The following is an 11,512-nucleotide window of genomic DNA, read 5'->3' on the forward strand; positions in this document are numbered from 1 at the left end:
CTCGTCAAATGCTTTGTGTGTTTTATTTCTGAGTGCTTATAGGTACATTTCCACAACAAAGGAAACATAATTTTGTTTGTAAGTTATTACATTTATTCACACTGACTCAACATGATAGAAAAAAAGTACATTAAATGTGACCCTTCACATTGAACTTTTTGTTATTTGTAATTAGAAATACTTAAGTCAACAAATAGGGCATGCTTTCAAAATATGATGCAAGGCAGTATGATAGGGGAGGAAATTACCCTTGGATTCAGATTAAACATTAAAATACTACTTACATGTTAATGTATGACAGAGATAGAGATGAGACATTCTGTATAATGTGTACTTGAGGTTATTAGGTGCTGATAATACCTCTGTACTTTTATATGGTGCATTTACTTGTAATATTCTTTTATTTTATTGCGATATGGTGGTAGAATTGTGGCATTACTACTTTATTTAAATAAAATATCTTAACACTTCTTCCACCACTAAAAGGCACTAATATCTAAGTATACAGTGACTCAATCATACATGCCCTATTTGTCTGCCTAAGTTTGAAGTTGAAAAAAAAGGTAGTTTGCGGAATAAAATACCCCTGTCAATTTCCCTTTTCTGTTTATTTTTGATGTTTCTATCTATTGACACATATTAAAGGTTGTTTTTTTAGGTCGTATATTCACCACGGTTACCTTTGTCATACCAGTGATAGTTTCACATACTTACGTCAAAAAAATAATGCTGCTAAACCTAAAATGCATTTATAATCTGATTAGACAAAATATCAGTTTAATTTATTCATTTTTAATATAAATTGTGAAAGGAGACCTACTGGCATCATACAGACTACATTATATATTTTAGCCACTTGCTGTTCAACTGGTTATCAGCATTATGTTTTTGTCCTAAAAGCAGAGAGTGCAAAAGAGTTTTAATAGAGGAAGCTGATCTCTGGGAGGTTGTGGTTGCTTTCAGGACCCAAAGCAGCTCGGTACATTAATATATTCTTGAATACAGCCGACACCACCTGCTGGCATTGAAAGTCCTACATTAAAAACTTTCTGTGAGGAATAATTCTGTGAACCCATGACCACCTGTTTCTATAAAATAAAAAGCAGCCATGACAGTAAAAACCCTTAATCCAGTTAATTTATCAGTTATATATTGTGATTATGTTGGCTTTCCTAGTAAGTAATAATGGCACATTTTCTTATGAATATATTGTTTTACTACTCTTATCACCAACACCGGACAATAATGGTATTTAAACAGAGAAAAATAAATGGATTTCACTTCCAGTGCATCAGATGTAATTAGTAAATCAGAGATCTTACACTGCAAACACAAGCTACCAAAATATTGGATAGACAGGAAGAGGGAGGCAAGTATAGGCTATATGTTTAAAAATAGTAATATATATACTTTCATCCCTAGAGCCACACTGTTTACTTAAAGGGGTAGTTCAGATCTTTAGAAGTGAGGTTGTATGAGGTACTTAAATATAGTCAGTTTACTACTTACAGTAGATGGCGGTCAGCACGCCCCCTGTTTGGAGAAACAGACAAGCGTACGGTCATGGGAACAAAGCTATGTACTACTGTGGACGGGGCCGTCAGCTTAACGTATTTTAGCCACCGAAAAGAAAGGCCCATCTAAAAATGTCGACCACGTGCGTATCGACCGCAATCTACTTTAAGTAGTACACCAACTATGGATAAGTACCTTACTTGAAACAATCATTATCACATTCTTTGTTGTACACCTCATATCTATATTTCTTCATCACTTTAACTGCCAATGAATGTCTCAGTGCAGCAGCATCAGCATGTTGCTATTCAATAGCATCAGTGTCGTACTAATGACCACAGCTAATAGACCTTGCGAGCCCATCTTCAGTCCCTGCACCCTACCGGTGGTGCCAAGCTCCGTCTTTTTCTGCAAGTACTTTTCAGAGTAGACCATGTACAGCTCAACACATCTCCTGGTTTTCATCTGATCAATCAGTGCCGGATAGCCGATCTCCACAATGCTGACTGTATCATCATCCTCATCATCACCATCAGTAGCAGCTTTTCTGAGAGCCTGTGCAGCTGGAGGCACAGAATTGTCTTCAGACTTATTGAGAGGGTGTGGAGTTGAAGGGGCAGAGGTTGAGGAGTTTCCTGCTGCGGTGCTGTTAATCTTTGTTGTGTTGCTGTCAACGGCAGAGTACGGGTCAGCAATAATTGTGATATTTACAGAAGTAGTTGAGGTAGTTGTAGTTGTGTTAGTTGTAGTTGTACTTGCGGGGACAACAGCTGGTTTGTTGTTCGGCTTTTTATTCTCCGCAAGCAGAAGGTCTGTTCTCTTCATGCAGGAGTCCATGAAGCTATCATAGGTTTCAGGGGGTTGGCTGTACAGGTAGTCTCTGCTGTAGTCATTGGTATCAGTAGACTTGGCACCATATTTCCTGTACATGTAGTTGTTGTAGTATTGCTCCTCCTGGGGGTTGTGGAAGTGGAAGGGAGGACGGGGGAACCTTCCTAGTCCGTAGCCCAGGGCCATCCCTGCCATAGCCCCTCCAGCTGCTGCCATCGCCGCACTGCGCCCAAACCCTCTGGATCTATCAGAGGGATACATGCCCATTGACTGAACTGAGTGAGAAAAGGGAGAGCCGCCAGCAGCACCATGGCCCCCATATCCAAAACTGCCACCATATTGAGGGCTCAGGACTTTGTTGTTTGGGTTGTAATTCATGTATCCACCTGGATGACTACCATAACCTCCACCATATGGGGGGCCCTGTGCTGGGTAACCTCCAGCTGGATAGCCCCCAGATGGGTATCCTGGTTGCTGAGGGTAGCCTCCTTGGTTAGGGTAGCCTCCTTGGTTAGGATAGCCTCCTTGGTTAGGGTAGCCTCCTGGTCGGCTTGGTTGTTGAGGGTAGCCTCCTTGGTTAGGATAGCCTCCTTGGTTAGGATAGCCTCCTTGGTTAGATAGCCTCCTTGGTTAGGGTAGCCTCCTTGGTTAGGGTAGCCTCCTTGGTTAGGGTAGCCTCCTTGGTTAGGATAGCCTCCTTGGTTAGGATAGCCTCCTTGGTTAGGGTAGCCTCCTGGTCGGCTTGGTTGTTGAGGGTAGCCTCCTTGGTTAGGGTAGCCTCCTTGGTTAGGATAGCCTCCTTGGTTAGGGTAGCCTCCTGGTCGGCTTGGTTGTTGAGGGTAGCCTCCTTGGTTGAATTTTTCAGGTTGTTTTGGCTGTTTGAGGATTCCCCCCTTGGACTTGGAGTCTCGATTATCTGCTTTGGGGGTCTTCTTAAAGAGATTTATTTTCCCATGAAACCCTCCTGTTTTTTTGGCCAGCAAAAAATGTATATGAACCAAAAGAAGCGACAGACAAAACAGAGTCAGCTTCATCTTTGCCCTGCAAAGAGGAACCAGGGAAAGAAACATAAAGAGAACAATAGGTAATATAGGAGAGAAAATATAGGGAATAAAAATACATAGATTTGATTATTTGGTTATTTTACCACCTAAACACCTAAACACATGGCAAACATTTCATCCAAATCATATTAGAAATCATTACCACAACACCTGGCAACTTTAAACAACAAGAGAATACACAGGTATCACTGGTTTTAGTACTTTTTTAGAAGATATATTTACCTAAAGGCCCTGTCACACATATCCGTATGGCAGAAACGTATACTGGTGTATACAAAATATCGGCAATACGTTGATATAAATTAAGGGTAAGTTGTGATAGTTTGAAGGACGCAGACGATACGCCGAACACGCCAGACATACGGCCCTGTCACACAGTTCCGTATGGCAGAAACATATGCCGGCATATATGAAAAGTAGCAAAAGATTTGTCAGTGTCCAAATACGTCCAACTTTTCCACAGCGGTGTTGTAGCTGATGTATACATAACGAATACATAACGAATTATTATAGGTATGTCAAACCCATTGATAGCATATCACTTACTTATACAAAACGTATCAGAGCGTCTGGCCAACGCAGCTGGAAAAGTGTCATTTGGTTCACGTCATGCTGATGCTGGAGAACGGCTAGAATGTACTCTTGTCGCAGCCTCTCAGCATCCTGCATGCTCTCTGATGATGGGTTGATGTATTCATCAAGACGTGCTGTGAAGAAGTGAGGATGAGCTACTCACAGGGACCCTATATACTATATTCAAACCCCAATAAGCTCCCAAAGCGCTAGCTGAACGCTAGCTGTACTGTAGAAACACGTTTAATAAGTTACTCCGTCGTCAGGGATAAGCTTAACATAGGTTACGAATAGGTTATCCACTCGTTATCAATAAGTTGGCTGTAGGGTTCACCGTCAGCCGACGTAGCCTATATCTAACGCACCTCTAACGTAGTCACGTACTGTATTCACGTAGGTATTTACGTACTATATTTACGTAGGTAAGTATTTACGTACGTATTCCGTATTCACGTATGTCTAACGTAATGTAACTTATGTGTAACGTCTGCATATCTTATGAAGCACACGTTGGGTACGTCCGGTAATTTTGAACATGCTCAAAACATCAGCGTTCAACAACGCACCCCAGCGTAGCACAGCATGCTCTTAACGAATACTACTTATACCTTACCTTATATCAACGTACACCAGCGTATTGCCGATATTTTGTATACGCCATATTTTTGTATACGTTATGCATTTGTTGGGTATTCGTCTGATACATTTTGTATAAGTAAGTGATACGCTATCAATAGGTTAGACATGCATATCTGTATATTTACACTTTTCAGATGATGAAAAGTTGGACTCAATAACACATTTTCATATACGCCAGCATACGTTTATGCCATACGGATATGTGTGACAAGGCCTTAAATAATGTTCACTACATTACATTTCATTATATGTTCACAACCCTTAACAGCCTTGATGCTTTTGCACCACACAGCCTTGCACACCTGTTCTACCCCTTTAGTTCAACATGAAGCTGTGGGTCCAACATAGCTGCCAGGCTTAAAATAGCACAAACTGTTCAGACTGTTGGCTTACTGCAGACGGTCAAATGTTGCTCTTTACACGCTTGTTTGTAATTAAATAATGTTGTTTTCAGCGACCATAACCCTCAAAGGAAATACACCAAAAAATACACGGTGCTAGTAGTCACCTGATACATATTAGATTACATGATACTGACCTTGTAACGTCAGCGTTCACTCCAACGCTGTTTCTTTATTTAGATTCTGTGCTTTCCAAACTGTATCAACCCCCTTTCCATCAACCCCCATGAGATAGTGGAGCACTTCAGCCTTGTGTGGCTGAATAGAGTATTACAACATCAAACACTCATAAATGATAGTGATAAAACCTATTTGTATAGTAAACTACTAATTTGATGAAAGATGGTGTTTAGCTAACAGCAAGTGTAACATTAACGTAAGCAGAGACCGTTGGTTACGTACGTTAACTTTGTTTATCAAATTAGCATTAAATCGTAAAAAGTAATTGGCTTTTGCCTTAGTACCTTCAGAGGCCGACTTGTTTGTTTTGCAACTCGTGTTATGTTATGTCAACGTCGGCTATATTAGAGTTTTGGGAGTAAAGAAAACTATGAAATTGACATCTGCATTCCCTTACATATTCCATAGGACGGATAATGGTAGGAATTAAAGGGTCATTTTACTTAAACATATTTCTTACGTAATACCTTCAATGGTGTCAGTTTGGTTTAATTTGGCCAGGTTTGGAGATATTAGGCTTTGAAACGTCTTCTTACAACTTCCCCACCTTATTATCAGTTTACTTGATCAATTGAAGAAAAATAACTGTAAATGTGGTAGTGTTAGTGTATAGGCTAATTTATGTCTGTGTTATCCATGGCACCCTAAACCATAATTACAAGACGGAGATGACAAATCTTATATTTGTCATGTTTTCATATTGTACTTTTTACTCCACTGCATTTATTTGGCCATTTTAGTTTCACTTTGCAGATTCAGATTATTAGTGCAAAATATAAAGCAACTAACAAATTATGATGTATTATTATTATGTTAAAATACCGAGCATATAAACCTGACCTCTACAAGCTGCAACATTGATGTGAATTAATGCATCACTGTTGGGCCGAGTGGAGTAATATAATATATGTGATTCTGAAATTGACAATTCCTTTAAATTAGTACTTTTGCTTTTGCTGCTTTAATTATATTTATGCTAATACTGGGTATCTGCAGTGCCTCCCAACCCACATATCTGAGTATCTCCACCATCTTGAGAACTACTTTTCTTGCAGGCCAATCAGAGCAGACTGGATATTCTCTAAAAGAGACAGCCACTAAAGAGGAAGGGGGATATAGGTATATTCAGAGCGACAGTATGAGAAAAATAAAGTGTTTTTTAAACATTAAAGCATGTTAACATGTTCTAGTAGAAACCTATAATACAAGTTTAAACCTGAAAATGAGCATCATCCATCCATCCATCGTCTACCGCTTATCCGGGATCAGGTCGCGGGGGCAGCAGCTCCAGTAAGGAACCTCAATCTTCCCTTCTCCGGGCCACATCCTCCAGCTCCAACTGGGGGATCCTGAGGCGTTCACAGGCCAGTGAGGAGATATAATCTCTCCACCGAGTCCTGGGTCTTCCCCGGGGTCTCATCCCAGCTGGACGTGCCTGGAACACCTCCCTAGGGAGGCGTCCAGGTGGCATCCTTACTAGATGCCCGAACCACCTCAACTGGCTCCTTTCAACGTAAAGGAGCAGCGGCTCTACTCCGAGTCTCTCACGGATGGCTGAGCTTCTCACCCTATCTCTAAGGGAGACGCCAGCCACCCGTCTGAGAAAACCCATTTCGGCCGCTTGTACCCGTGATCTCGTTCTTTCGGTCATGACCCAGCCTTCATGACCATAGGTAAGGGTAGGAACGAAGATCGACCGGTATATTGAGAGCTTTGCCTTCTGGCTTAGCTCTCTTTTCTTTTCTTGCGATAAAGTGACTGTAATACCGCCCCGCTCCGATTCTCTGGCCAATCTCTCGCTCCATCGTCCCCTCACTCGCGAACAAGACCCCGAGGTACTTGAACTCGTTCACTTGGGGTAATGGCTCATTCCCTACCCGGAGTAGGCATTCCACCGGTTTCCTGCTGAAAGCCATGGCCTCAGATTTTGAGGTGCTGATCCTCATCCCAACCGTTTCACACTCGGCTGCGAACCGATCCAGTGACTGTTGAAGGTCACAGACCGATGATGCCATAAGGACCACATCATCTGCATAGAGCAGCAATGAGATCCTCAGATCACCGAACTGCAACCCCTCTCCTCCACGACTACGCCTCGATATCCTATCCATGAAAACAGGATTGGTGATAAAGCGCAGCCCTGGCGGAGGCCAACATTCACGGGAAACGAGTCCGACTTACTGCCGAGTATCCGGACACAACTCTCGCTTTGGGCGTACAGGGATTGGATGGCCCTCAAAAGTGACCCCCTCACCCCATATTCCCGCAGCACCTCCCACAGTATCACCTGGGGGACCCGGTCATACGCCTTCTCCAGATCCACAAAACACATGTAGACCGGATGGGGCGTACTCCCAGGCCCCCTCCAGCATCCTTGCGAGAGTGAAGAGTTGGTCCGTTGTTCCACGACCAGAACGGAATCCGCATTGTTCCTCTTCAATCAGAGGTTCGACTACCGGCCGAACCTTCCTTTCCAGTACCTTGGAGTAGACTTTACCAGGGAGGCTGAGAAGTGTGATACCCCTGTAGTTGGCACACACTCTCTGGTCCCCCTTTTTAAATAGGGGAACCACCACCCCGGTCTGCCAACCCCTAGGCACTGTCCCAGACTTCCACGCAATGTTGACGAGGCGTGTCAACCAAGACAGCCCCTCAACACCCAAAGCCTTCAGCATTTCTGGACGGATCTCATCAACCCCTGCGGCTTTGCCACTGTCGAGTTGTTTGACTACCTCAGTGACTTCCATCAGGGAAATTGACGACGATCCCCCATCAGCTTCCAGCTCTGCCTCTACCATAGAGGGCATGTTAGTCGGATTCAGGAGTTCCTCAAAGTGCTCCTTCCACCGGCAGATAACCTTCTCAGTCGAAGTCAGCAGGGTCCCACCCTTGTTGTACACAGCTTGGATGGTTCCTCGCTTCCCCCTCCTGAGCTGCCGGATGGTTTTCCAAAAGCACCTCAGTGCCGACCGAAAGTCCTTCTCCATAGCTTCTCCGAACTTCTCCCACACCCGCTGCTTTGCCTCTAACACGGCAGAGGCTGCCGCCCTTCTAGTCCTTCGGTACCCTGCAACTGTTTCCGGAGTCCTCCCAGATAACATAACCTGGAAGGACTCCTTCTTCAGTCGGACGGTTTCCCTGACCACCGGGGTCCACCACGGTGTTTGAGGGTTACCGCCCCTTGAGTCACCTAAGACCTTGAGACCACAGCTCATCACCGCAGCTTCAGCAATAGAGGTTTTGAACATCGCCCACTCAGGTTCAATGCCCACAACCTCCACAGGGATGTCTGAAAAGCTCCGCCGGAGGTGTGAGTTAAAGATCCCCAGGACAGGGGCTTCCTCCAGACGTTCCCAGTTCACCCGCACTACCTGTTTGGGTTTACCAGGTCTGTCCAGAGTCTTCCCCCACCCCTTGATCCAACTCACCACCAGATGGTGATCAGTCGACAGCTCCGCCCCTCTCTTCACCCGAGTGTCCAAAACATACGGCCTCAGATCAGATGATACGATTACAAAATCGATCATTGACCTTTGACCTAGGGTGCTCTGGTACCACGTACACTTATGAGCATCCTTATGTTCAAACATGGTGTTTGTTATGGCCATTCCATGACTAGCACAGAAGTCCAACAGCAAACGACCGTTCGGGTTTAGATCAGGGAGGCCCTTCCTCCCAATCACGCCTCTCCAGGTGTCTCCATCATTTCCCACGTGTGCGTTGAAGTCTCCCAGCAAGACTACGGAGTCCCCTACTAGAGCACCCTGCAGGGCTCCATTCAGAGTCTCCAAGAAGGCCGAATACTCCGAACTGCGGTTTGGGGCATAGGCACAAACAACAGTCAGAGTTTTCCCCCCCATAACCCGAAGGCGTAGGGAGGCGACCCTCACGTCCACCGGGGTGAACTCCAACGTAGCGGCGCTCAGCTGGGGGCTAGTGAGTATCCCCACCCCGGCCCGACGCCTCACACCTTGGGCAACTCCGGAGAAGAATAGAGTCCAACCCCTATCCAGGAGTACGGTTCCAGAGCCAAGACTGTGCGTAGAGGTAAGCCCCACCAGATCCAACTGGTAGCGATCCACCTCCCGCACTAGTTCCAGCTCCTTCCCCCACAGAGAGGTGACGTTCCACGTCCCTAGAGCCAGCCTCTGCTGCCCGGGTCTGGTCCGTCGAGGTCCCTGACCATCACTGACACCCGTGTGACAGCGCATCCGACCCCAGAGGTTTTTCCCATGAGTGGTGGGCCCACAGGATGGATGGATGGGAGGCACCACGTAGCTTCTTCGGGCTGTGCCCGACCGGGCTCCGTGGCAAACCCGGCCACCAGGTGCTCACTGTCAGGCCCTCCCTCTGGGCCTGGCTCCAGACGGGGGCCCTGGGCTTCCTCCGGGCAGGGTCTCTCCTTTCCTTTCCCTTTTTTTCATGAAGTCGTTTTTGAACCATTCTTAGTCTGGCCCCTCGCCTGAGACCAATTTGCCTTAGGAGACCCTACCAGGAGCACTAGGCTCCAGACAACACAGCTCTCAGGTTCATAGGGACACACAAACCTCTCCACCACAATAAGGTGATGGTTCCCATGGTCATATGTGTTCTTAAAGTAAAAGATCTGAAGACTTCTTCCACAACGAAAAATAGATATGCACTGAGAGAAAAAATGCAAGGAAAGGAATAGCAAAGGTTATTTATTATTATTACTTTGAGGTATCAAGTCAGAGTTACTGTTACTCCAAATAACATAAACTGTACATAAAAAGAACCTAAAAAAAATAAAAGCTAATCTGTCTGCATGGCTTGATACCACTTGTGTTTTTGTGTTGGTGTGATTTAGATGGATTGACCCTTTAAAGTTCCATACAAGCAGAAAACAAGGGCCTCACACCTTCAAGGCCCTGTCACACATATCCGTATGGCAGAAACGTATGCTGGCGTATATGAAAATATGTCAGAGTCCAAATACGTCCAACTTTTCATCGGATCGGATCGGAAAAGTGAACGTATACAGATACGCATGTCTAACCTATTGATAGAGTATCACTTACTTATACAAAATGTATCAGACGAATACCCAATGAATGCATAACGTAAACACAAATATGGCGTATACAAAATATTGGCAACACGCTGGTTTACGTTGGTTTACGTTGATATAAGGTAAGGTATAAGTAGTATTCATTAAGAGCACACGGCGCGTTGTTGAACGCTGATGTTTTGAGCATGTTCAAAATAACCAGACATACCCAACGTGTGCTTCACAAGATATGCAGACGTTACACATAAGTTACGTTACGTTAGACATACGTGAATACAGAATACGTACGTGAATACTTACCTATGTAAATATAGGACGTAAATACCTACGTGAATACAGTACGTGACTACGTTAGAGGTACGTTAGATATAATAATAATAACAGCCCAACAGCAGATCAGCCGGTTACACAGTGACACAGAGAAGAGGCAGTATAGTCAGCAAGACAGCATCGGTCAGGCGTGTGTAGCAAGGCACGCCAGATCGGAGTATCCAGCCGCAAGAGAGCACAGAGGACACCTGTCAGTCCCGCACAGGTGAGCCCCTTACCGGCGAGGTTAGCTCCAGGCTACCAGGTGTCGGCACCAAAATGACGACGACTGACGTAATTCACTCTGATGTTTTTAAAAAACAAAGCAGCATGTAGAGATGCTTCAGCAGTTACAACAAAGAAAAAGCAAACAAAACAAACAGAACAGAACACTGGAGGCGTGGCAGGAACTTGCCAGCGGTCCCTCCACCGTGCATGATTAACCGGCAAACTATAGGCTGCGTCGGCTGACGGTGAACCCTACAGCCAACTTATTGATAACGAGTGGATAACCTATTCGTAACCTATGTTAAGCTTATCCCTGACGACGGAGTAACTTATTAAATGTGTTTCTACAGTACAGCTAGCGCTTTGGGAGCTTATTGGGGTTTGAATATAGTATATAGGGTCCCTGTGAGTCCTCAGTTCTTCACAGCACGTCTTGATGAATACATCAACCCATCATCAGAGAACATGGAGGATGCTGAGAGGCTGCGACAAGAGTACATTCTAGCCAAATGGCACTTTTCCAGCTGCGTTGGCCAGACGCTCTGATACGTTTTAAATAAGTAAGTGATATGCTATCAATGGGTTTGACATACGTATAATAATCTGTTATGTATTCGTTATGTATGCGTCAGCTACAACACCGCTGTGGAAAAGTTGGACGTATTTGGCCGGCATACGTTTCTGCCATACGGAACTGTGTGACGGGGCCGTATGTCTGCCGTGTTCGGCGTATCGTCTGCGTC

General features: G+C 44.8%; 1 protein-coding gene across 1 annotated transcript; it reads right to left on the reverse strand.

Moving 5' to 3' along the window:
• LOC115014090 (interleukin enhancer-binding factor 3-like) lies at positions 1–5,250 on the reverse strand. Its single transcript, XM_029440738.1, is given in 3 exon segments — positions 1–2,963; positions 2,966–3,387; positions 5,161–5,250. Coding segments are annotated over 2 exon segments (1,584 nt in total). The 5' UTR covers positions 3,381–3,387; positions 5,161–5,250; the 3' UTR covers positions 1–1,794.
• Positions 5,251–11,512: the final 6,262 nt, after the last annotated feature.

The sequence above is a fragment of the Cottoperca gobio genome, chromosome 9, assembly GCF_900634415.1.
Source record: "Cottoperca gobio chromosome 9, fCotGob3.1, whole genome shotgun sequence".
In the NCBI taxonomy this organism is placed as follows: Eukaryota; Metazoa; Chordata; class Actinopteri; order Perciformes; family Bovichtidae; genus Cottoperca; species Cottoperca gobio.